Here is a 27661-nt window from a genome sequence, read left to right as displayed (position 1 = left end):
TGTAGGTGGCTGAGTTTGTACAGTCTCTTCTAGGCTGTGAAAAGCATGCCAAGAGCTTCAAGAAAGAAGTAAGCAATGTAAAAGTTAGACACATTTCTAGTCTCCCGGGCCAAAAGAGCTTCATTTCCACTTAGCTAAATATAAACGAGCATTCGGGAGGGCAGAGAAAGGGGGCCAGCAGGAAAGGAGCCCTCAGTGTGGGGTAGGTGGACACAAGGACAGCCATGAGGTGCTGTACCACTTGGGGGAGGGGCAAGTGAGCACAGTAGTCAATTAGTACTTAAAGAAACCTGTGCTTTGGTGGTGCAAAGTCACACGAGGGAGGGGAGCCCCCCATTGGGACAGCAGCAGGGAGCAGAGGGGACTCTGTCTCTCTCTCTCTCTCTCTCTCTCTCTCTCTCTCTCTCTCTCTCACACGCATATGCATACACACACACACACACACACACACACACACACACACACACACACACCCGCCCCTGCCTGCACCTGCTTTGGAGGGACTTTGAGAAACCGCAGTGAACTTTCTGCCTCCTCACGGTTGGGAGTGTTCTGAACTTTCCTGGGTCTGTGTTTTCCCTGGGATAAGTAATCATAGTGACTGGAGCTACAGAAAAGAGCCCACCACCTGCGGATTAATAATTCAAATCCCACTGACATTGGCTATGAATTGTAGCCTACCGCATGCCTGGCAGGCTGCTGAGTTTCTTATCATCATGTTCTTCTGATCTCAGAACACCGCAGTAGTAGACCGCGGCAGACAAGGGCAGGCTCGGGAAGGCTGGGCACGGCAGGCAAAGGCAGTCGGCCTCCAGCCACCTCCATCCGAGCCTCTGTCTTGCCCTAGAGCTTCCAGAAAACCACCCTTCCAGCCTCTCAAAAGCACATAGTTTGTAGAGCATGCAGAGTTGGGACAGAATACTCTGAGTTTTGGGGTCCTGGGACTCTCAAGACCCCCTCCTTTCTGTTCTTAGAGTCATTACCAGCAGAGAGACATTGACTCTAGTTTTGTGCTGCTATCTTTGAAGAGGGTGAGAACCATGGTACCAGGCTTACAGAAGGGTGTGGCCAGGGAAACCCTGTGCATTCCTCTCTTCTGGGCCCCTGAGCCAGAGTCAGTTGAGCCAGCTGTGTCCATAAACAATATGATAGAGGGCCATGACCTTGCATGGCCTGCGAGTCCAGCTCTGGTTTCTAGGTCCTCTGGGCAGTAGCCACTTGCCCTCTGTGATTTGGGAAAGTTGTCACACTTCAGACTGAAATGTGTGGTTTTTCTAAGGTTTTTATAATAGGATAAAGGTATTGAAAGTTCACAATATGAGGACTGAATCTGCCATGTACATGGCGTAGTAATTACTGCATTGAGCAAAACAGTACCACACTGCCTTGGGACAGGGCGCTCTGCAGAACCCGGTCCCCTCCAGCCAAGAGTCACTCTGAACTCCTTTCAAAATACTTTGCAGAGCTGAGGCTCTATGATAGGGCACTCACGTAACACATGTGAGGTTCTGGGTTCAATTCCCCTGCAGTGCAAAACACATAAAAATAAAAAATAAAACACCTTTCAAAGTCACAAAATAAAACATTTACTGTGTAGACAGTTCTGGGTACCATAGTTTTTATTCTGGATGGAAACCTTAAAACACAGAGACATTAAAAGGAGGAAGTAAAACCCAATCATCATCCTACCAGCCAAAGATAACTTCCCTGAACATTTTCTATAAAGACTGCTATGATTCCGAATGTGTGTGTGTGTATGTGTGTGTGTGGGGGGGGGGGTTGAAGCAGATTTTGTTTTAAAAATTAAAACTGAGGCCTTCATCATCGCTGAGATGTGAATTTGGCAGCAGTGAGATGCCCAATCCTGCGGCAATGCTGTACGTTCTTTACTTTTGCTGGATTGGCAGCCTGGGATGAACTGCACTGTTATACATGGTACTAAGTATCACATTGCACATGGTTCTCTCAGGAAAGAGTCCTTGAGATTCTTGGTGTTAGTCTTAAAGCTCTTTATACAGGTTCATTCAAGCCAGGAAGAAAGCCCAGCAGAACCCACCTGGAGACGGTGACCATACACCCACATTTCTGCTTTGGCTTCTCTCTGTTTCCAGGTGGGGAGAACAGACAGCTGATGGGCAGATAAAGGACACCTCATTCTCTTGCTGCCAGCTCCCCAGAGTCACCAAGCATCCAGGAGCTCTGGCTGGACAAACTGACTTTTGTGGCAGGTGGGTTTGACTTGAGTTCATGTATTTGATTGCAGCAGATACATGGCCTGGGTGGACATCGTCAAGGTCATGGAGATCAAGCTGGGCCCAGCTCCGATGGTCTACGGTTCCATCCTGATGTCCAGGAGCTCCCAGGGCCTCAGGGAGGATGAAGCTGCCTTGGGCCAGGAAGCAGGGGAAGAGGGTCTGCTGCTCATGGCACATGGACCTTTGCTCTCCAGCGATGGGACGAGTGCCCATCAGTTGCTTTTAATGACTCCACAGTCATTGCTGTATTTAGTGTGGACCCTTGTAGTGCCTGCTGCTTGTGAGGGCAGAGGTTTTCATTGGCAATCAGGTGTCAGGGCTTCAGTGGCTGGGGATACTTCTTGCTCTGATGTGTGACAGCCAACAGGCCAAGGCCCACACATCCACCTGTATCCTCCTCGATGCAAAAGCAGTCCACTTTCCATTTGCAAACAGAAGTCTTCCAAGCAGTAAAGCAGCAAGTTACAGTCTTCATCCATATCCTGGGTGAGTTTTCACCAGGCCCGCGCTGGGCATGGCCCCCAGCTAACTCATCTTGCATTTGAGTTTGCTCTTTATTTACACCCTGGGTTTCTCATGAGTGTTTAATAAATGAGAAGAAATGGATTGAGTGAGTCTTAAGTGATGGAACTGTAGTGTTTTGGACAAGATTTCACAGTGACATGTGGGTACTTTACTCAGGAAAGTATGACTGTAAACAACAACAATAGGCACAGGTGCTCATGGTGTGTGGATTCCCCTTCTTACTCCATCAGCTCTTTGCAGGCCACACTCCCAAGACATATGGGGAACCCGATAAAGGAACATTCCCAGCAGGGACAAGAGAGAGCCTGGTGGGCATTTCCAGGAGCTGCTAGGACCCCTCCTCCCGAAGGCCTTCCTTCAGCAATGACACCCTCACCAGCTGGTGGGCCAGACCCAACTTCATCGGGATTTCCTGCCATGCTTGGAAGCTGTCTAATGAGAAGCTGGAGCTGGGTAACAAATACACCAGGAGCCTGCATGCACTTGGACAGACAGTAACACCGGGAGAAGGGGCGATGGCTGAGGCAGGAGCCCGACATCTGTCTGGTTTGAAAGGTTCTGATTCGTTGTCCCATCTCATTGGTGTTTTGTTTCATACCTTAGACCCACAGTTAGGGAAGACGAGTCCCTCTCAATTCTTCCACTTCTTGGTACTCTTACCCTAGCAACAGCGCAGAGGCCCTCTGGAAGTGGAGACTCCTTCATCATTTTGGGGAGGGGAGAAAGAGGGAGCCGTGCTAAGGTGCCTCGTATGAAACACTTCACCAAGAGCCTTTGTGGTTTATGAAAGCTGATTTTGCTCAGAGACTTGCTCAAAATTTAGGGCACTGAAGACAGTAGACTTCTCAAGAACATACGAATGCACCATGCTTCTTTTGAGCCTTCCCTAAATGTAGTTTCCACATAAGGTCAGTTGATGTAAATTTTGTTTCTGTGTCTTGTGTGTTGTTTTGCTTTCTCTTTTGTTGACTGCCCTGTGCATTGAAAATTTCTGCTCCTGCTATTATAATTTTATATACTCAAAATGATAAGGAACAGATGAAACAAAACCCACACCACCCCTGTCCGAGTGACTGTGTCATTGTGACCTGGGCCCAAGCCCTCTTTGTCCTGCTGTGGAGGAATTCAGGTACCCCAGGTGTCAGTAGCAGAGCAAGTGATTTTGACTACCATGTTCCCTCAGGGTGTGGGTTAATGGTTAGATGGATTCAACTGGAGGTTTTCCTGTTAAGAATTTCCCAGGTGCTCACTGTATAGGCTCTGTGGAATGCCCAAGATTTGTGATTCAGATAATTTAATCCATGTCATTTCAGCAGGAAGGCCTAGAGCTGTAAAAAATGATGCCAAGTGAACTGGGTGGGATTGAAATTCCTGGAAGAAGGTGTGATCACTAGTGGTAGAGCCAAGTGTTACCTGCTGGACACCTGCTGGATACCTGCTAGGCACCACCATGCTGCCACCCATGTGCCCAGCCTCACCCTCTTTCAAAGGGAGCTCAGTCCTCCTAAGTAAGTGGTAAGGAGCTGCCTATTCCAGGAAATGAAAATCTAACCTTCTGACTGTCTGTCCCAAACCTGGAGAGCTGGCCCCACACTGTGTGTGTTCTGTTCTCTCCTCTCCCTCTGGGTTTTCCCACGTTGTGATTCCACATTGAAATCTTCACTCAACTCCTTTTCCCCAGATTCAGCCCATCCTGCCCCCTCCCGGCCTCACACTTGAGGATCCTCTGCCCAAGGTGTCCTAGCTGCACACCCCCAGCAGCCTTTCCCGACACCTTCCCCTCAGTGCTGTCTGTTGTCTCCGTTAGCTCAGGAGATCAGTGGGGACGGACCCTGTGCCCGCGCACTCATCCCTGATTCTCACCTCGTGGCTGACTGTTGTCACACAGCGAGGTGTCTCTTCATCAGGTGTGGCCTCTCTGCCAAAGGAGGAAATCACGCCTGTGCCGAGGTCTTAAAACTTGATTTGGGGGATAGACACATAATTATAAATGCAGGTAGTGTAACACACAAGATACTGTTACCACAAATAGCTGTGAGGAAACAGAAGAAGCACAAATCCATTTCTTTTTATTTATTAGACACTCATGAGAAACCCAGGGTGTAAATAAAGAGCAAAGTAAAAGGTGGGTTATTGTAAGTAGAGAGACAGATCTTTCGCAAAGGGAAGTGGGACCAAGAGATGGAGCCCAGGAAAGAAGGGGAAGGGGATCAAAAAGGAATTAAGGGCATTATGAACACATACCAACCCATGCTTTCCGCTGACGGGGGACTGACCTTCCAGCAGGGTCACCCACAGATGGCCCTGAATGTGCAGGGAGCCTGATGAGCTTGAGAGCTCTGCATCCCGCTCCCTTTGGAGGGGCTCCATGCCCAACCAGGGGAGAGTACAGCTGTGGCTGAGGGGCATTGGGGCTCAGTTCTGTCCTCTGGCTTTTACTCTGACCACTTCCCCTCCCATCCTGCTCCCCAGAAGGATTTGGAGCATTGAGAGTTGAAACTCTTCATTCTGCCAGGAGGACCCCAACGCACAGACACACACACACACACACACACACACACACATACACACACACGAGCGTGCACATGCACACACGAGCATGCACATGACTCTCACATGCACATGTGTGCATGTGCACTGTCTGAGTCAAGCAGCATCCATGTGCCTATAGCATGAAGGATCCTGGCCTTGGCCTCCTTTCTAAATCCCACCTGGAGTGTGAGTTTCATTAGGGAGAAAGCATAGATTTGCCAGATGGACTTCATGAAATCCCAACTTCCAGGTTCTCAGAAAGAGCAGTCCCACAGGGCCGTTTGTGCATCACATGAAGAATACACATCACGAGGCTAGAAGTTGGATCATTAGCAAAACTCCTGGGGCGCTTGGGACTTCAGGACTGTCATCTTTGAACGCCTGCAATGTCAGATAACTTTTGCAAAATTAAGTTTCTCTGCCATTTCCAACAGCCCTAGGACACTAAGCACAGAAAGTCTGTCTTTACTTACTGAACACCTCTTCCCCCTCCCCCCTCCCTGTGATTAGACAGCCTGGCCTTCTTATCTCACATATTAAAAAGGATCCCAGGAGATTCACAGCTTAATTACACAAGACCGCAAGCCATGGCACCTTTCACTTGCCAAGCAGTGCTGATTTTCAAACATGCCGGGGCTTGGGACTGAGTCATTTTTGTCTACAAAATCTCCATCCCGAGTCCTGGCCCTTGCACACTGCAGGATCTAGAGGTGTTTCCTCAGGGAACGGCAGAGGCAGGCTCTCCACATTTACTCACTCGGGTTCTGCTTCATATTATTTAAGGAATATTCAATTTGTCCCTGCAACTCCTAAGGCTAGAGAATGTGATTCTGAATATGAAGCGTTCCTGTGAATATATTCTTACTCTTTGAGAATATGTGCTTCATGAATATATTCTCTATAAATGCATTCTTGTTACAAGCTTATAAATACATGCATGAAGAGTATATATCTTAATCGATTCTTGAATATTCAGAATTATAAATACATTCTTCTTATGAATATGCTTATTAATGAACAATATATTCAGGATAAATCTTTCTCCGACATATGTTTCATTGCCATGTACTCTTGTGCATGTCTTGATCCCTCTGCAGTAGAAGTAGAAACAGACTCTTCAAAATGATGCTGGGAAGATAAAAGCGTAAATTGCTCGACTCAGACTCATGAGTGAAACCAGTCAATTTGCACAGCTGGGCTTTTTGGCATATTGGTGGTCAGCAATTTGATTTCCCAAGAAATTGTCTGCCTCCAAGTCTTTGCCCCATGCAGATCTTCCTTGCAGGAAGATGATTGATTTTGAACCCAGTGATCAATTAAAAATACACCCCCGCTGGCCCTGCTATAAGGCTCAGGGACTTCCAGGGGACCTGCAGGGACCCAGGCAGGCCCAGCTCCTGAAGGAGGAGAAGTGGACAGCAAGCACTGATCGCAGTGTGGAGGGACAGTGCTGCATGACCCCAAGCCTCCTTTGTTATGGGCAACACATGACAGTGACCCAGGGACAAAGCAAAGGTATGGAGAGGTGCTGTGGAGTGAAGTGGTCTAAGAACAGCCATTAACAAGGAAAGGGGGAGCAGAAAGCAGGCCAAATGACACTTGAGTTCAGAATATTGAGAGTTAAATTCTTTTCCTCCCAAGGGTTCTATTTCAGGGTACTCTGGGCGGAGGGAGCTGCACCCAGCAATTTCTCTTTTATGTCAGTTTGGAACTTGACTGAGTTCCCGCTGATTTAGCAATTAAGGAGCAAGGCAAATGGATGATGAAGAGCACAAAGTACTGAGGAATCCCAGGCTCAGCCGGGCTCTTCCAGCGTGGATCGGGCTGCAGGTAACAGCAGCCATGTTAACACATGTGGTGACTGGACGTACAGGAGCCTGCAGCTCACGGGAAATGCTGCGGTCCCAGATGTGTTTCTGCAGGATAAATAAATAAACATCAGATGCTACCGGCTCATCTTACCTCACTTCATCTTTTCAAAAGTAAAGCACGGAAAGACGCTGCTTCATGGTTTTCTACCTGCCCGCGTTTGTTTAGTGTTTCAGCGACAGCTTAGGTAAGGCGCGCATCAGGTAACCTGCAGAAACAGCACAAATGTATTTCTCACAGTTCTGGAGCCCAAGAGCTTGTTGTCAGCAACCCATCGAAGACCTTGGTTCTATGGCATCACACAGCTCGAGGGTGGAAGGATGAGACGGCACCCCGTGGGCACGGCGTTGGCTGGTCTCTGAGACAGTGTTCTGATGACTGAGCCATGGCAGCCCTGCCACAGTGAGCCCTGCTGGTGGGGGCCAGCCAGGTCTGTTCTTCTGCTGGTGTGGGGTCAGAGGACAGCAACTTCTTACTGTTCCATCATCTGAGCCTCTGGGTCTCGCAATCTACATTAGCAGGCAGCCAGGTTCTGACCAAAGGAATCCAAAAACACATTCAACGAATAGTTCATTAGAAAGTGAAACTCAGCCTGTTTAATGCTGATAATTGAATTTTTTTCTTTTTTCATCTTCAACCAATTTGCAATCATGCTCCAGAATGGCCAGCTTCATATCTTTCTTAAAGCACAGATTGGTCCTTCATAAGCCCTTGTTACTACAGTGTGGAGGCTGGAGTTGGCTCTCCTGACCGCCAGGACATTACCCATGTGCCTTCAGCCTGGAATATTTAAATCTAAAATGAGAAAGAGAGCGGCACAGATACACATCATGCATCCTATTGATTCTGAAATACCCGTCACAGGAACCAGCAAATTCACCTGTGCAGATGTCTAGGTGAAAATATTTTAATTTATTCATTCAGCAAATATTTACCGAGTGTCACAATGAGCCAGGCCTTGGGATGTAGCTGTGAACTAATCAGATAAAAGTGGTTCTTCTCAAGCAGCTCACATCCATGCAGGTGGGGAGAAACAAAAAATGAGGGTATGGAAAACTGAAGATGAGGAGAAGGGAAATAAAGACGAAGTCTAGCACCTGGTGTAAGGGGAGATGGACTTTCTGGCCCCTGGGAGACCCAGAACACATGACCAGGTGGTGCCACCTGGAAGAATAAGCTGGCATCAGGTAGGTGAGTCAGACATATACCAGTGCCACCCACACATAGCTGGTCCCGATGCCCCTGTGGGCAGTGTTTTCAAATTAGCCACTTTGGGTACATATTAATTTGAAAATGTATTAACCTTTGGGGAAGCTGGAATTTAGCGAAAGCAATTTATTTGTATTTACTTATTTATCTGTTTTGCCCCAGGCAAGTGCTCCTAAACTGAAAAGTCTCTAAGTTGTAATAGTCTGTCAAGATCAAAGCCGAGAGCAGGCTACCATGCAAGAACTCCCAGGAGAAAAAGACCAAGTTTTCAAGTCTGGGTAGTTGTTTGAAACTTGACAAGTCATTTGGAACTTGTGTCCGCTCTCGGCACACTCAGCTTGACAGAAGCCTATTTCACAATTCAATCTATGTTGTACGCTAGGCGATTGGAATGTCCGCCTTTAGGAGGAAGAAATCAAAGAATGAAGAATTCGCTGACTTAAAAATCTTGTGCTCCAAGGTGTGTACTCCATTTTTTGCTAGTGTTAAACTGGTAACAAAGTATTCATCCCCACAAATCTATTCCTCTCTCCTTTCCCGTTGCTCTGTAGACAACATAGTAAATCGCAAGGCACACTCTTCCCCGGAGCAACTCCACAGCTTTCTCCAACTTGGTGAGCATTTGAGCATAGAGGAACAGATAAATAGAACATGCCTAGAACACCCAGGTCAGGGGTTCATGTGGATCTTTGTTACCCTGTTTCCAAAAAACACCGGGTGAAGCAGTTCCATCAGTGCCACCAGGGACCCCCTCTAGGTAGCCTCTTGCAGACAAAGCTCATGCCTTGCTGGATCTTTCTAGTCAGTGCACACTCACGTGGGTAAATAGAATTTCACCTGCAGCAACTGCATGGTGGAAAAGATGCCCTAAACGTATATTTCTTCAAAACATAAAGAAGAGGAGAGAAGAGGTAAGTTCTTCCCCCTTCTCACCATGTGAAAAAAACAGATCTCTCTTGCTCCCCCTGTGAAATCATCTTCTGTATATTTCTGATGACTCTTAACAACGTCACCTGTCACCTCTTGGCGTTTTCTTTCTGGACTAACTCTCCCTTCTTTCATTCGGATTCTTTTTAGGTTTTTAAGTGTGCAATTTTCCGGTTTTGAGCATTACTTCTGCTTGGCACCTCATCTTCACGCCCACTCTCCTGCAAGGCTGCTCGCTCCCCGAGAACGCCTCCTCCTTGTCTCTGGATGGTGCTTCAGAAGCCGGACGCTGTCAGTCTGAACCATGGCTGGCTCCTGCAAAACATCAGTAACACTGTAGATAGCATCACCCTCCATTCTCTATCTCCCTCCATCACTCTCCTGGGAAGCGAACTCCCAGGGACACAAGAGAGAAACAGCCAGAAAGCTGACTGAGCCACGCATCCCGGCCCCACCAGCATGGAGATGAGAGAGAAACAGCTCCCAGCTAGGGCCATTTTATTAACAGTTTGTAAAATGTCACACAAAACAAGCCCCTGTAGAAAGGCTGCAGGCCAACTGGAGTCCAGCATCCAGGCCCAGGGTGTTACCTACCCAAACCCTGTCCTGTTTTCTGTTTTATGTCCTGTGTGTCTAGCTATTTGATTGGATGATTTTGCTGTTTGACATCTCTCACTTTCCCTCTGTTCTATCTGAATTTCTTTCTCACTTACAATCAGCCTCGCCTGGTATAAGCGGCTCTATCTCTTTTGAAATATTTGGTGCAGTCCCTTTCCCAAGACAGTTAAGCAAGAATTATTGGCGCAGGTAACTGGTTGTGGAGAGGATTGGAAGGGCCTTTTCTGATGACCTGATTTTCAATATGGAAGCCATCATGGAACGCCTTACTTCAAGTAAAGCCAACTCATACCAGCCAGATTTTTCTTGCTGTCCTTCTTGAGTAACTTAGCTGTGGAGAGACACCTGTGTGCCACGTGGTAACCTGGGTATGAGTCTGCAGGTCCTCAGCTGAGTGAAAGGGTGACTGTTACGCCCATCCACGAACTCCTGGCTTGGTCCACCCAGAGCAGTTAACTAGGAGCCCAGGGGCAGTTGAAGTGAAGAGAAATTAGTTTATAAAACAGCTCTAGGAAGAACCAGGCAGTTACGACTTACTAATGAAGGCAACCTTCATCCACTCGCCAGTCACTGGCTGAGCATCTCCTTACATTAGGCAGGATAAACTCAAGGATTTCTGGTGGGCACTGTTGTCTTTGAATATGCAGTGAATGAAAAATGAATCAGGGGCTCGGTAAATGGACAAAAGTCAGATGTGTAAATATGAGTTTTAAACTGAAAAGCCTTTAGTTGCAGCCTGAAACCCTTGGAGTCACATATACCAGTGGCTTCCCCGTTTCAGTGACTACCTGTGTGTTTAATGCCGTTGTCCACCCACTAAATTCACAGCTGAGCTTCCAGACTGTGGCCAAGTCTGGGCTTCCCTGTAGCGTAGAATTCAGCCCCATTGCACATGGAGCCACTGGGAGCTTTTTAAAAATACTCATGCCTGAGCCCTTACCTGGATATGTCTGATCGGGAGCTGGAGACAAGACCTACTGCACTGGGGAGTGTTTTGTTTTATTGTGTTTTGGATTTATTTTTTGAGACATGGTCTCTCACTGTGTTTTCCTGGCTGGCCTTGTGCTCATAGCATTCCTGCTGTCTCAGCCTCCCGAGGGTTGGGATTGCAGGCATGTGCCACCTCCTGGGGTGTTTTGTTTTGTTTTTAAGCCCTTATACATGTCTGGTGAGCAGTGAAAGTTAAGAATCACTTCTCTACAAGATGGAAATACTGTAATGGCACTCCCATTTTTAGTCATGGGAGTAACGTGTGTGCTTACTCAGAAATGCGGGTCTGTGAAATCTCGGGTCAGCCTGCAAGCTTCACAGACGAGGGGAAAACATTATGCACGGATCCTTCTGTATCCTCCCTGAACTGATCGGTATGCACAGGGATCCAGTTTCCCAGCGTTTGTGTCTCCAGATACCCTCAGCTGTCACAGCACTACACAAATGCCCGCTGGCATCCTGAGGGGTTACACTGGTTGCATGGATTCAGTGAGGGAAAATTGGTATGTTGAATATCTGTCCATCCAAAAATTTTGTAGGTCCTCCTTCTTATTTATTTTTATTCTTAATGTCCTTCAAGACGTATAGAGAGTTTGATAGGTTCTGTACATTGTTTAATATATTTATATTTTTATATTTCATATTTTTATTTTATAAAAAGATCATATTTCAGCACTGTGTGTTTATTGTAATAACTGAAGATGGATATTAATTTTGAAACCAGTGCACTTAGCTGAATTGCATTCTATTGCTAAAAGAAATTTAATTTTTTAAAATATTTTCTAGATAAGCAGATACATTATCTGAAAATAGGAATAATTTCATCTTCTCAACTGAAGTACTGATGCTTCGAGCTTTCTTTCATTGAGTTACACTGAACACTGCTTTTGGAACAGAGGATTTTAGTTTCAGGTGCTTACAGAAAGTAACCTCTATTGTACAAAAGACCTGAAGCTCAGTATGGAGTGGATTAAATACTCAGGCATGTTACAAACTCCAAAAAATGTGCTAGAATCACTTGTGATCATTTATTTCAATTTCCTTTTTTGTTAAAGTTTTTCAAACTAAAGAAAATATTATTTCCTCCACGTTTGTTTGTAACATTGTTAAGATTTTGATATGAATATTCATAACAGATTTATCCAGACTTTAATTTTTTTCATTTTTTGACTAGTACATGTTTTCGGTCTGTAATAACTAACTGCAGATAGAAGGAAATCCCTCATATTTTCTATATTGCATGCTATCATCCTCCCAATAGATACTTAGACCACTGGTCCCAGGCCTACAAAATCAACCAAATAGTACAAGCATTCAATTACTTTTTATACCTCAGTTGCTATCAACCCAGCCAGTTGCTTATGAGGATGGGGGTTATTCTCAGCCCACACACTGGTAGGCTCACTATGGTAGTCATTAGTGTCTTCCCCAATGGCAGATCTTGAAGACCTAAAAAGCCTCTATCATCCTGTAATGATTTGATTAGTTCTATAACATGCAGTATGTATTCAATGTGTGCGAAGATGGGGACAACTATTTGGAAGAAAACTAGAGACAATACGATAGACAGTGAAGATCTCCAGTGGACTTGCTTTGAAATCCGTATTTCTTTAAATTGTTTCTTTTTGAACTGTTCTGTTTTGATATGTTTAATCTTACCCTCTTTAAGATAAAAAACAAGTGTGTTTGGACTGATAACCATATTACGAAGCTTTTGTTGGATCATTGAGTAGAACTGTTGGCAGTGTCACTATTTGAATGTCACTTTACATACTTTAATTTTGTAACCTAACAACTATTTCTAAGATGACAATATGTAACTTATCAACTGATTTCTTACCATTTATTTTTCTGTAATTCTGTATTATTTCTACGCTTTTTTCCTCCATGTTTTTCTTTCTCTTTAAATAAAAAATAAAATGAAATAAAATAAATAAAGACACATTGCCACGAATCCTTCTTAAAGTCTCTCCTTTCCATTGCACATACTTGTCCCACCTTTCTTGCACTTTCTGAAGCAGCTCTGGAAGTCTTCTTCATGAGTGTCTTTATGATATGTGATCAAAAATACACTGGCTGCTGCTGCACCCTGCAACTGCTGGCTCTGCCCCAAAGTCAACATGACCTTGAAAGGTAAATGACTTTCATCAACTCGGAACACTGAGGCAATCAGCCTAGTGCAGCTGAAGACACTCAGGAAAGAGCACTCCAGAACTGCTTCATAAAGTAGAAAGAAGGATGGGTTAAATGTATCTGAAAGTAAGAAGATTTTGAGGGATTTGAGCTTCTTGACATGTCTCTTAGTAGATTGTTAAAAATGTTTAACTTTCACCATGTTTTATGATCACAGGTCATACACATGCCCAGCCAGCAGTTTCCCAGTAACTGAGTGACTCTCCTGATGCCTGCACCTTGGGCCAGAACCAGCAGGACATTTTGGTTGCAGCAGTAGTTGCATCCATCTCTGGCCATAAGAACCTCTTGCTGCTGCTGGATCTCGAGTGCTAACTTCTGGCGTTGTCTTGCTGAGCCTCCTGCTGCAGCCAACACCTCCAGCACCACCTTCAAAGGCTGAGACGGCTGTCAGGTGTGGGCAGAGCAGCAGGTGCACACTGCAGGCTGCAGAAATGCTGTGGCTTCTGAGTGCCGTCCTGCAGTTGTCTGTCCCTGACCTCTTTGCTGGCCCACCTTTCCAGCGGGACACTTCTGGCTCCTCCAGCTGGCACCTTGGTACTGCACAGTCTGCAGGCCATCCACCAACCTCAGCAGGGCTTCGGTCTTGCCTGGATGCCTGGTTTCCTGGGCTGCTGCATACCTTTCAGAACTGTATGCTTTTCATCCTAGGATACAGGCAGCAGGCATACCATGCCTCCCAACTCATCCTTCCTGAAAAATCAGGATTGGGGTGATAACAGCCAAATTTCCTCAATGGGCTCCTTTCAGTTGGCACAGTAACAACCTTCCCTCTTCTCTAACCCTCACAGGAAAATAATCTGAAGTGACCTGGTGTTAATAACCAGCTGTTTCCCTATTGCTCCTTCTCCCTGCTCCCCATTTACGATGAAATGATCAAGCCATGCTTTGCTGGTCTGGTTTCAGCTTTCTTTGACCCTTCTCCACTTACAAAACCAACTTTCTCTGCTCACTCTTTGGAACGCTGATTATTTTGTGGAAGGCAGGGTTGTCCAATTTTGCAAACTGAAAATAAAGCCAATTAAGATCTCTAAACTAAAATGTGATAATTTTGTCCTTGGACTACTGAGAAAATATATTTGCCTGAAATGCCACTACAAAGCAATTATGATATAAATACATCTTCAAAATGAGTAAGATGGTGACTAATATAAAAGAATATTGGGCAAAGGACATGAATAGCAATATAAAAATTAGACGTAATCACCAGAAAATATTCACTATTGCTAGCAATGGAATAAAGGCCAAAAATTCAAACAGTAGGGCTGTAGGTATCATTCAGTGATTGGTGCACAGGCCTAACACATCCCAGGCAGGCCTGAGTTCCAGCACCATAGTGTTCCCGCTGTGAAACACCGTGTATTGACCCTGAAGCATCATTTTGCCAAATCAGGAACGCACAGGCCATCAGCCCAGTGGACAGGGAGACACATGCTCCATTTCCTCCTCCTGAGGAGGCCCAGTCTCTTGTCAGAGCTACCCAGTTCTTGTCCTCCCTTTCTGACCTTACCAAAACACACAAGCCCAGCCACAGCCTGGCATCACAGTGTCCTTGCCTCCCTTCAAAGAATCACGCCACCAAAGATGACCAGTACGCTGCTTGCTGGGAAACCCAATGCCAATATTCTGTCATCACCTGCTTTGCCAGCTGCCTGTGCCCTCTGGCGTCCAGTCCGTTACTTTCACACCCAGTGAGTTGCTGCCTACGGGTCACCCAGCCCCTTCTCTGAGCCGGTAGTCTCTCACTCTGCTCAGATCTGCTGCACCCAGGCTTGTGTGAAGCCATGTCACCCAGCGCCCTGCATGCTCTGCAGGAGAGCCAATCATTCCACCCCTCCCAACACCATAGTCCCCAAATAGTCATTCAACATTTACCAAAGGCCAGCACTGATGCAGTTCACACAAATGCCAGACTCCCTATGATTGATGAGCGACCCGCTTTAGAAGCAAACTACTTTGAGCAACTATCTCTAAGATGATAATATGTAATCTATTAACTGGTGATTTCTTACTGTTTTTTTTTTTTTTTTTTTGTAGTTCTGTATTACTTGTACCCTTACACCACTTTATTTTGTTTTGTTTTTTTCTCTTTTTCCTTTTAAATAAAATTTAAAAAAAAAAGAAGCAAACTACTGATTATCTCGTTGGCCCTTGAGAGACTCGTGACTTATCATGACTGGCCACCCTGATGGGAGCGCCTTTGAGTATAATCATCATCTTGGATGGTGATGCTCTTTGCCCCCTTGGAGGTCGGGATCTCTATGAGCCCAGTCTGCTTCTCATGCCACTTCCATGGACATCGAGGACCCAGAGTCTTCAACCCCAAGTTCCTCCCCAGCTCCACACTGCAGGCAGAGTGCTCACTTCTATTTCAAATTTGCTTTAGGAGCAGTTGGGTGCACCTGAGCTGTGGGTAATGAATCCTTTACATTCGCTCAGTGTCTGTGTGTTGACAGCAGTGCCAGGTCATGTCTTGAGCCTGTAGACAGTGAAAAAGAAACAGGGTAGCTGGAACCCAGGAGCTCAGGGGTCTGCAGGGGACAGAGAGAGGTGAGAAGCAGGGCGCACCATGAGTAGGATCTGCTGTATCCAGGCACATTTGTAGTGGTACCTGGTCCCACATCGAGAACGTGGAGCACCCTGATGTAAATTCCTCCCACCTCCACCTCTGTCTCCTCTGCCACTGTAGTACTGCTTGGCTGAATGAACAGGTCCCAGTGCCTGCTGCCCGCTGCATCCTGCCAGCTCTGATGCCTGTTTGTCCTTCCTGCTCGGTTGGTGCTATCCCCCAGCAAGCGTCCACAACAGACAGGCTGGGGGGCTCTCTGAACCCTTACTCACTCCTATCTCCTAGATCTCATCAGGAACAGAATTCTGTTGATATTTTACCCTAAAAAGCCCGGAAACTGTCCTTTTCCATCTTTGCCATCATCTCCCTAAATGATGGCTCTTCTCACCTGGCTTATTATCCCAGCCTCCAGCTAGCGTCCTCCTCTGCTAGATGGGCAACAGAGTGACCACTTCTCTCTTCTTATCACCTCTGAGCCAGTGAGCAAATTCCTTAGGCATCTTGGAAGAGTCTGTTGTGATGGCCTCACTTGTCCCTGTGGTCGCTTCCCTGACACTCCTCATGGGAGTGTCAGGGTCGCATTTAAGAATGTGAATGCACCTGTACTTCTTCCCACAGCTTTGTACACGCCTTCTCCACTGCCGGGAGCCTGTGTCCCCACCAGCTCCTATTCCTGGGCAGTTTCCTTGGGCCACAACTTGCATGCCCGTCCTTTGGCCATCACCAAAACAAGACAGCCAGGGCAGGTGCCCAGGCGCCCTGGTGTGTCGGTTGGCAGCAGCAGACTCTTCCTGCATCTTGCGCACAGAGGCCTGAATGTAAATCCTTCTAATGCTTCTCCTGCAGACCCATGAGCACCAAGGATGTTGGGCCACAAGGTCAGGACACAGCAGGGTGCCCCCCCCAGACAAATATGCACTGCAAGAATGAAAAGAGTACACCGTGAATATCTAAAATGTGCCTGTGCTCCATACCGCATTTTCTATGGTTGTAATTGCCTGAGGCTGAAATTTTAGGAGCAGAGGGCTATTTTAGCTCAGGGTTCTGGAGTCTAGGGAATCCATGGTATATGGACCCCATGGCTGGCAAACATCACAGCTACACTTAGTGATGGCCTCAGTGGCTTCAGCTCATGAGAGTAGAGGGGCAAACACCCAGTGGAAGGTGCAAAAGAGGGAAAGAAGGAGCCTTGCTATATAACAAGTAGCTTGTCCGGGCCGGTGAGAGCAAGAAGTCACTCACTGCTGTGAGATCTAGCTCAGTCCCGCAAGAATAGTGTCAATAACCTGACCACATTGCAAAGGCTTCCCCAAACCTGCACTATGGCAATCGAGTTCCAGCAGGCATCATAGAGGCACACATACTATCCCAACCATTCATAAGAATCTGTCCTAAAGAAGTAATTAGAACTATCACCAAGATTTTCTGCACAGATGTGGTTTTTTAACACTTAGAGTAGGGAATACTGGAGTTCACTGGTACAAGAGAGAAAGAGTACATTTGAGATAATGACACACATGTGCAAAGCCAGGCTGGCAGGCCTGGCATCTTCTCTGTCACGTGATCTCAAGGGGAGAGGAAAGCTGCATATACTGTGTTACAACGGAGTAATACTTTACATCTGTTTAGAGAAGACAGGAAAGGAATTAGGCAAAACTGAATACATATTACTCATAAGGAATAGGAACACAGGTCGCTTGGATTTCTTCTAATACTTCTCTATATTTTCTGAACTTCCTTTTTTATTTTTTTTTCTTTGCATGGCACTGGGGATTGGATGTAGGATTACACTGAGATACACAGCCTCAGCCCCTTCTTTATATTTTGTTTTGAGACAGCGTTTCACTAAGTTGCCCAGACTGGCCTTGAGCTTGTTATCCTCCTGCCTCTGCCTCTGAGCTGCCGGAAGTTCAGGAAGGCAGCTCTGTACTGGGCAATTCTCTGCACTTTCTTCATTGATCCTTCCCAGCAATGCTTTTCTAACTAGATGCACGTGTGCATGCATGGTTCTGGCTATCCACAGGTTGCAACCTTGGGCTCTGCAGCATCTCACAGGGCAGGGAAAGAACTTTGATCCCATTCCAGGGACCTGCTGGCAACAAGCTGGGATGCTTTGGGGGCTGGGTCCATCTGTACATCTAAATTGTGCAGAGTACTTACTCTGGTCTTGTTATGTCCAGACACCACCTACAATACTATAAATCCCCAGCTGTGCTCTCCATGGACACAGAGGCTCCCTTGTCTCTACTCACTGAGCTCTTCTCTCTGAGCTCTTCTCCTGAGTCTCTTGAATCAGCTCTTACCCAAAGTGCAAGCCATGCCCTCCAGGTTCCTGGATTCCTCCTCAACCAGCTGTGTCTCCCTCCCAGGCCATGCTGCAGTCAAGAACCAGCTTACTTCCATAGGTGGAGACATTGAAAGCTGGGTGCTCTCCTGTCCTGATGTGGAAGTGGAACCTTTGAGTGTTGGGGAAGTGTGAAAATTAGGTGACTGGATCAGGGGCCCACTGAACTCAGAATGGATCAATGCTGGTCTCCTGCCGGGTCTTAGCCAGGTCTTACTTAGCTGGGTCTCGCAAGAATGAGGTTTCATAAGACTAGGTTGTCAGAGAGATACAGAGAAAGGCCACTGCCTAGAGGGTCCCACACAGTATGCCAGCTCCCTCATGCTCTTGCTATCTTTCCTGGGTGCTGTGTGTCTGTTCGCTGCCCTGAGCCACTCGCCTCCTCTCTGGACCCAGCCTCTTACACTGCAATCTGTAAACCATCAGCCATGTCTCCAGTGCTGGCAAAGGCTCTGGCTGCTGCCAACCACAGCTGGTCCCACTCAGGCCTGCCCTGAGCTGGCTGATGTCCCTGGAGCTGAAGATGCAGCTTCAGTCACAGCAGAGCTCTGGCATCAGGCCTGGCCCTTCCTCCTTCTCCCAAGGTCTCAGCTCCTTCCTTTCCTCCATTCTTGAGAGTAACATGCTCTCCTGGGTGCCTGATGTGAGCCCATGGGGTGCAGACCTTGGGGACATTGCTTAGGCAGCCTGCTCTCCTCGCAGATCCTTCCCAGTGACCTCAGCCAGCTGCCCTCCGCTCCACCCTTCCCTCTCCCTGCCTGCCTTCTTCTGCAGTTCTCTTTGCTTCCTCCTCCAGTCGGACCCTTGGCAGTGCCGGACTGCTGCAGGATGCCCAGCTTGCCCAGGCATGGCTGAATCCCATCATAATTCAAGTGAGAGTCCTTGTTCCAGTTTGTACTTGGAATGGATTGAAATTCAGAATGTGAGCCAGGCATGGTGGCACAAGCCTGTAATCCCAGCACTCTGGGAAGCCGAGGCAGAGGATCCCAAGCTTGGGTCCCAGCTGAGCAGTTTAATGACTTAGCAAGATGCTGGGAGAGGTGCTGGGGATGCAGCTCAATGTGAAACTCTGGGTTCCATCCCTGGTACTGCATAAACCACCTGAATACAGACTATCCCCAGCACTACATGAGGGGTCTGGCTCAGTCCAGTTCTCTGCCAGGCTGGAAGGACCCTGCTTTTGCTGGCATGATGCTCAGGCTGTGCGATGCAGGCCTGGAAGGAAGGTAATGGGAAAAGGAAATGCACCAGGGCCAGACCTGGGAAACCTTACTGACAGGTGAGGAAACACAGAGCCGTGGTCACCCTCCGGGGGGCTTGCTCACTAGTGCTGCCGTTTCCCAGGTATTCGCTGGGCCACGTTTGGACCTAGGTCATGACTTCAAGAAGGCTACACAGTATTTACTGGAAAAGTGGTCGTGATGATTTATCCCTATTTTCCCATAACTTGTGTCAAAGAAAATTTAACAGAAGTGCAACCTATCAGAAACCACAGTGAAATGAATATTTCTCTTAAGAAAACCCCTATGTAAAGACTGAACTTCCTAGAAGCACCACAGAACAGACCTGAGGAATTTAATTCTGTGCCAGCTCTGGGATCAGTCAGTGTATGAGACTCAAGGGTCCACTGCAATTTTGCTTTCTCATCAGCCTAGAGGTATCTTACAATCTTCACGTTAAGATACCATGCAGAATATCTTGCTTCCAAGTGGTTTCTTCCGTATGAGCTAATCCAGGTGCTCAGAACAACTCAGGGAGACACAGGCAGTGTCATTAACCTGGTTTGGACATGAAAATGCTGAGGTTTGGGATGAGGTTGGATAACTGACTCAAGGTTACAGGGCTGGAGGAGCCGTGGAGCAGAGTGCAGATGGGACAAATATCCGGACTCCCTGGTGAGACATGCTTGGACTGCTCCAGGGTCTCTGACACAATCGCATGAGCGGGAAGGGTTAGGGACTCAGGAGCTGGCTGAGGAAGGTGGTGTTTGGATACCTTGAGATGCTCCAGCCTCTGGAGAGGAAGGAAACCAGGTTGTCCTTGCTTTAACAACTTTATAGTTTGTTCCGCATTGACTTCTCCATCATGGAAATAGCAGAGTGTGCAATTCCCCGGGTGAACTCTGGGCACTGATAGTGTTTCCTAACTGGGAAAAAGATTTTTGAACCTATCAGCCTGGCTGGAGGAGAAGGCTGGAGATTCTCAAGCTGGCAGAGTCGTCACCACCACGCTTGATAGCTAGGTTCTTTCTTGACACTAAAGTTGTCCGAGTCCCTAGTGAGAAGAAGAGAGACTCAGACCTGATGGGAACTAAAGCAACAAGCATTACCAGGACCAGGGAGGGTGATGGCCAGCGCTTTGTGACCCAGACTGTACGGCACAGCCATTGTGGTCATTAGGTTTCATGTGTGACACTACATGAAGCCACTTAAGGTCCACATATCTGAGGTAAGATCTACCCTCAGAGAAGCCCTGAAAATCTAGCTCTACTCCATGGAGTCAGCAGGAAACAGACCCTGCCTCCTTTTCTTCTTCCCCTTCTACCACCTCCCTCTCTTCCTCCTCCTCTTCCTTTCTGGAAGGAGGGAGGAAGTTAAGGGGGGTCATTTTGAGGATATTCATGGGTGTGATGAGACTTAAAGCAAGAGTGGTCATCTGCCTGCAGCTGGAATGCTAACCATGTTCTCTTCCCAAGGTGACCGTGAGCTGACCTTGCTGGCTCTGCAGGTAACCACACAGATGAGAGAGGCAGTGGGCATCATCTAGGCTGCATCTGTCTCCTGTGAGACCCTCTGCACACCCACCCCTCTCCCAAGCCTTTTCACCCTGAATCAGCTTTCACGTCTCCATCTCTCTGAGCAGAAAACCTACAAGTCCTTAGCTCTGTTCTGGAATGGTCTTTGTGGAAGGAACATGGTAAAACAACCATCTTTCTCTCCTTTAGCTTTCATGACAGCGGTTTCCCTAATAGGTGAGTGTTTCACCAACAAACATTTCTTAGGGTCCCAGCTTTGGTGGCTAGGAACCCAAGAGCAAGGCCCTGGCATCCAGCCACAGTTGGCCAGGACCTTCTTGTGGCATCTTACACAGCAGAGGGCACTGCAGATGGAGGTGCCAGCTTGCGTTTTTGTGTAAAACCACCACTGACTTCAGCAGGTCCCCATCACAGCCCAAAGCCCCCAGCTCCAAACACCATTAATGCATGCCTTTGTAGACTAAGCTTCCACTTGCATTTTGAAGAAATTCAGCCCACACCACTATTCAAAGAGGATTTTTAGAAAAGTTTGCTATGTAATATGGAACACTCTTTCCACAGTGGTCTTCTGGTGTCTACCTGTCAAAAAAATTTAATAAGAATCTTCAGTAAAGTGTGTTTGTGTGTGTGTATGTGTGTGCACGCACATGCACCCACACTGATGCCGTGATATCACAAGACTGCCCATGAGGTGAAAATAGGACCGCCAAGGTACATTGAAATTGTACACAGCTGCAGAAAGTTTTTTATCTAGCTTTCCACATTCACATGTCTTCCTCTCTCTAAATCATATACCTGCACAGTCATCCTGTGTCTGGTGCATTGCCTATCACCCTGTTGCATGTGTGATAAATACTCATTAAATATTATATTCATTGATTGACAGGAAAAGCATATTTGGAAAGAATTATAATAATTTGGTACAGTGGGAGCCAGTGTTTTATAAAATAAGAGAATCAGTATTGAGAGCTTTAGCCAAAGGACGTGTTTGCTGTTGTTGGAGGATATTCTAACAGTGAGACGTGTTCATATGACGCTTCAAAGGAAAGGCCTGATACTCAGCTTCATGCTAAAAAAAAAAAAGAGAAATGCTTACAAGCCCCCGAGTGCAACTAGGGTGGATACTTTGCAGTGCCATCGTGCCACACAGCAAGCAGAATCTCCTCTGAGATGATTCTGTTTCTGGCTTTGGAAGTCATTTGAACAGAAATGCACCATGGCGAGAGAGGATTCTAAGCAGGAGGATGCTGGGAAATCTTTAAGTACTGGCTAAAACATTTGTTAGCTGCCTGGTGGACATACACTGGTGGCAGCTGCTTTCAAGCTACCAAAATGACATTGCTGAATGTGGAGCTGGGAGGAGAGATCGGAGCTGATCCAGTCAGACCCAGCTCAGCTTTCATGCTAAGGTCATCCCTCTATGGAAACCCAGAGTGTTATGTGTGCATGTATGTATGGTTTAGAAGCATCAGGCAGAGACTCAACAGAGTTGATATGAAGCACTGAGAATTATTTTAAAGTGGTATAGAAAGGAAAACACAGAAAACAAATGTGAGTCCAATCAGCCAAAAAAAATGTATCCATGTGCAGCATTGTATCTATAGATTGATTGAATGTCAGTTGTCTGCCTCGTTAGTGCAATGATCCAGGAAACTCAGAACACCGAATGCAGGCACCCATTCGTGTTCTTCCTTCAAAGCATTCTCTCTCTCTCTCTCTCTCTCTCTCTCTCTCTCTCTCTGAGGCATGTGCGTTCCAAGATGGGTGTGGTCCATGGGTCTGTGCATCCCTGAACCTGAGCACCTGGATTCTGTCACCAGGCCCTGCCACTCCCTCTCTCCCTGCCCAATCTCTGTCCCAATCCTGGCAGAAGGGGCATGAGAAGAAGGACTGGTACCCATCCTAATAAGACTGGCTTTTCTGGTTAATTAATGGGAACATCTCCTCTGGAAATGTTACTGGAACCTTCTTCCTAGGATCATGCCCATCATCCTCCCCCCAAGTGTGAAAAGTCCCCATTCTGAGTGTGTAAGCCCAGCCACGGAGGGCGTGGAAGGATGCTCATTTCCCAGGGGAGATGCCCAGCAGCCACAGACTGAGCCAGCCGACGGGGGACCCTGGGCTTCATGTGTGCCTGCTAATTTGCACTTCCAATGGTCTCTGTACCCTGGCCCCAGAGTGACTGTCCTTGACTCGGGCTTCGTCACCTTTCACAACTCAGCCTCTCAGGAAAAAAGAGAGGAATAAAGAGAAAAATGGAAAAGGAACAAGAATTGAAAAGAACAGGGAAGAGAGAGAGAAGGGAACAAAACAGAATGAAGAGGTACTATGTACACCTACAATTTCCCCATGATAAATGAAACATGGACTGATAAAACACTATTTTTAAAAAGAAGAAAAAGCCAAGTGCAGGAGGCTCGGAATGAAGTAATAATGAATACTATTACTGTTGTTATTATGTTTTATCTTTTTTGAGACAAGGTGCCACTATGTAGTTCAGGCTGGCCTTTAACTTATTTTGTAGCCCAAGCTGGCTTAGAACCCACAACAATTCTCCTGCCTCGGCCTCCTGAGTGCAGGGATTACATGCACACGCTACCATGCCTGGCAGTAATGAACATTATTAACAACATCTAGAGGTCTGAGTCCATTTGAAATGCTATAACAAAATACTTAAAGTTGGGAGCTAATAAACAATGGACATATATTTTTTACGTTCTGGAGACTGGGAAGCTCCAGGTCATTGTACTGGAAATTCTATCGTCTGGTGAGGCTCTGTTTCCTAGCAGGAAGTCTTCCCACTGTGCCCACGGTAGTCAGGAGGGATGATGCAGCTCTCTGGAATTCCTTGTGTGACAGCATTAATCCTGACCACGAAGGCTGCACACCCAGGACCTATCATCTTCCAAAAGCTCTCCCTCCTTGGGGATTACTATCATGTGGGGGCTGGGATTTCCACTTAGGAATTGGGAGGACAGCTTTAATAAGTTTAATAGGTTCACATCAAAGAAACCTCTTGAGTTCACATAGTTTCACTGTGTGTACCATGCAGTGCCATAAAATGTACCAATCTTTCATCAGAGAACAACCCAGGACCATCTCCTGCGTCAGACATTGGAGAAAACAAGTATTTTATGGGAAAAACAGTTGGGTTTCTTTTTTATTCTAGCCATAAATTCTTGAGGATAAAGACACAAAGACATCTTCAAAATTGGCTTTGTATTTCATTTACCTAGCTAAACTGTATTGCTGCATTTATTTCTTCCAGCCAGGATGGACTGTGTAAGTCAAATTTTAATTCTGCATATAAAGCAAAATTTCCTTGTAAGCCTAGGCTTTAAAATATCAAGAGAGTATATGGCTAAAATTTAATGAAATTTATTGAATTGAATAAACATGAAGTCCAAGAGCAAAGATGTATAAATGCTAATTGTGTCTTTCTTTCAGCTTTAATTTCTATATCAAAAAGTTCATAATTTTTATAGCTTCTTATTTGACTATATATGTTTTGTTCCTGTTTCATGCTGTTTATGCCTTTTCCCTTAAGTTCTATTTTATATCATATTGCTATTATGACACCAACTATGCTTTAAAATTTGGTTTATAAATATTTATTTAGTATGGCATTATTTTCTTTTTCTTTACATATCTGTATCATTTTATTTTATGTATCTTTTTTAAACAGCATATGCATGGATTGGATTTTTTTCATTGCATTAGCTTTTGCCTTAAACTAATGAATATATGTATTCTGTAACTAATTATTTTGAAATTGCATCTGTGTTTTTATTGGGTTTTGTTTACCCTCTTCTTATCTGCTTCTTAGCTCTCTTTCCTATCCTCTGTTGAATTGGTAAATTCCATATTTCCATATGCACAATTTTTGTCCTCCATGGAAAGCTGTGAAGCTGGAGATTACTGCTAAACTCTCTTCTCACTGCGTATCTGAAAGTGTTCTCATTCTTCACTCAGCCTGGAATAACAGTTTCCATGGCTGGAAAATTCAAGTCAGAAAATTATTTCCATCAGAATTTTGTACCTCTTAGTCCATGTTTTCTAATCACTCCTGGTGATGAAATTCATTGGCTGCTCAATTTGTATTGCTTATCTGCTTTTCTCTCTGTGGTTTCCAAGCTTTTTTTATTCCAGTGTTCTACATTTCACAGTAACGTTTCAAGTTACACATTGATTTCAGCACCTGGTAAGTACCTTTCCTTCTGAGGAAACATGCCCAAAAATTTTAGACATTATCTCTTCTGATATTATCTCTCTACCATTCCTTCTAGATGCTTCTCTGAAAGTTAGGCAGATACTTACTTGCTGGGGCTTGTCGGTCTACCCACTGTGTATCTGAACATCTCTTTCATAATCTTCTCTGGTTTCGATGCTGCACTCAGAGAGCAGCAATGTTTTCCTCAATTGTTTCTTTCTTGTGTCTCACCTATGGTAAATTGGTCATTTAAGCTTTCACATGTTTAAGATTTTTTATTTCCAAAGTTTGAAACTGATTATTAGTCATATCTACATATTCTTTTTTTATTTCTTTGATTTCTATTTCTTGTTGTTTTTGCTCTTTTTATAAACACTATCTCAGTATTTATGTTTGAGCATTCTGAGCACACCTGTGTTAATAATATTGTAACTTCCCGACTCTCTTCCTGTGAATCATCTATTCTGTTTTCTTTCTTAACATCAAACATCTCTGTGATTTGCACACTCAGAAAAGTCCCTTGAAACCAATAGATCACAATGCGTCATTCGCGGCACTTTGTTGCTCTGGTTTCAGTCCTCCCTTCCTGAAGGGGGCAGCCTACCTGGCCGGAAAACACACTTGTCCGCATGCCTGGCCACAGCCCCCAGTTGGCTCTTGATTTTTATGCAGACACCCCGCCCAGGAAGATATCTCAGCTTCACTCTCCCGAGTCACACACCTCCAGGCTGCACTGTGGGTCTCCAGCCTCTGTGACCCACAGCTTTCCTGAGACTGTAACATTGGCAGCCGTTTTTCTCCAGAAGCTTTGGGCCAGGAATCCTGGAATTGGCTCTGCCCTTGGTGGGAGGTGCAGGTGGGAGGCCTGGGTCTCCAGTACCTGAGGGAACCGACCCAGCGACCCAGCTGCTTCTGGTCCCATCTCCAGGTCAGCTGCTCTTTGCAGTATTCTTCCACTTCTGGTCCTGGTGAATGTTTATATGGAATTATAAACCAGATGTGTTTATTTGCTTTTTGATTATCTTATCAACCACTTGTATATGCTTAGAGCACAGAGGGTACTTCAAAGGAGGAGATTTCAGCTCTGTTCCATCCATTTACATCAATAAAATAAATATCCCTTCAATACGTATGTGCCAGGCTCTACATCTTTTCACACCTTACCTCATTTAATCCTCAAATTTTCTAGGAGGCTGGTACCGTTCTGCATCTCCGTGGTGAGGGGAAATCAACACTGTCTAGCATTTCTGTTTCTATTGGTGCATTTTAGGCATATATAATGGTACCACTCATCACAGGGAGCTTGTACCTCTACGGGGTATATCTTACCGCTTTTTTCCCATTCCCCTCTCTCCTTTCAACCCCTCTTTGCCTGCTGATTTACAAAAGCTTTGTTTCTTTTCTTTTCTAACTTCTATTCTTTTTTGTCCCTTCTTTCCTTTTCCCTTCTCATCTAAACATTTCCCAATGTCTATTACACATTCTAGTCATTTACACTTGTAGCTTCTCACACCAGAGAAACAATACAGTATTTAAGTATATGTGTCCAATTTATTTCACTTAAGAAAATGACCCCAAGGTATCTATTTAGCTAGAAATGTCTCAACTTTATCCTTATTTATGGCAGAGCAGTACTCTGTTGTATAAAAAAAAAAACACATCTACTTTATCCATTCATCTGCTGATGGGCATTTGGGCTGTTTTTAAGATTTAGCTATTATAAACTATGCTACTGTAAACATGGATGTGCATATATCACTGTGCTATGATGCTTTTAATTCTTTTGGGAAGATACTGAAAAGGGGGATAATAGTTGGGTCAAATGGAAAAACAATTTTTGAGGAATCTCCACCCTGATTTACACAGTGGTTGCACCAGTCTGCAATCCTACCAACAGTGCAGAAGGGTTCCACTTTCCCCACATTCCCCCAGCACTTGTTATTGGTTGTTTACTTGATAATCGCCATTTGTTTTGCAGTGATATGGAATCTCAGTGTAATTTTAAGTTGCATCTCTCATATGACCAGTAACACTGAACATTTTTTCATGTATTTATTTGCCATTTCTACTTTTTCATCTGAGAAGTGTCTATTCATTTCTGAACACACATTTTTGATTTGGGCCTTTAAATGTAGGGGTCTGATGTATTTTAATTCATTATGTATTCTAAATATTAGAACTTTGTCAGAGCAATAGCTGGCAAAATTTTTTCCTGCATTGTGGGTTGTCCCTTCATTCTCTTGCTGGTTTCTTTTGCTTCACAAAAGCTTTTGAACATGATGAGATGTTCTTGATTCTTTCTGTGAGTTCCCATGTGATCCCGCGTAGTCTTTGCCTACTCCAATGTCTTCAAGAGTTCTATCTATTGTACATTCAAGTAGATTTAGTGTTTCTATTTTAATATTTAGGTCTTTAATTCATTTTGATTTTAGTTTAGTGCATGGTGAAGTTATAGGTCCAGTTTTAATCTTTGGCATGTGGAGAGCCAGTTTTTCCAGCTTCATTTATAAAAGATGCCTTCTTCCAGGGAAGGTATTTGGCTCCTTCATCATGGAGTGTGTTTAAAGTTGTTTCTGCATTTTCTAATCTGTTCCTTTAGTCCTTGGGTCTGGGTTTTTGTTGTTGGTTGGTTCTTTATGTTTTTGTTTTTGCCAGTACCATGCTT

At 45.5% G+C, this 27661-nt stretch overlaps 1 protein-coding gene across 1 annotated transcript in view; it reads right to left on the bottom strand.

Moving 5' to 3' along the window:
• Positions 1 to 1601: 1601 nt before the first annotated feature.
• The window catches only part of LOC134471858 (collagen alpha-1(I) chain-like), a 69647-nt gene continuing 43587 nt past the window's right edge, over positions 1602 to 27661 (bottom strand). The window contains exon 5 of the mRNA XM_063232033.1: positions 1602 to 9632. Within this exon, the coding sequence (XP_063088103.1) occupies positions 9593 to 9632 (40 nt within the window). The 3' untranslated portion in view covers positions 1602 to 9592. The remainder of the gene's footprint in view (positions 9633 to 27661) is intronic.

The sequence above is a fragment of the Cavia porcellus genome, unplaced genomic scaffold (assembly GCF_034190915.1).
Source record: "Cavia porcellus strain 051 isolate PalLab524CR breed Dunkin Hartley unplaced genomic scaffold, mCavPor4.1 scaffold_20, whole genome shotgun sequence".
Taxonomy (NCBI): domain Eukaryota; kingdom Metazoa; phylum Chordata; class Mammalia; order Rodentia; family Caviidae; genus Cavia; species Cavia porcellus.
Note: the sequence above shows the minus strand (reverse complement) of the source record. Positions and strands in the feature narration are given on the sequence as shown.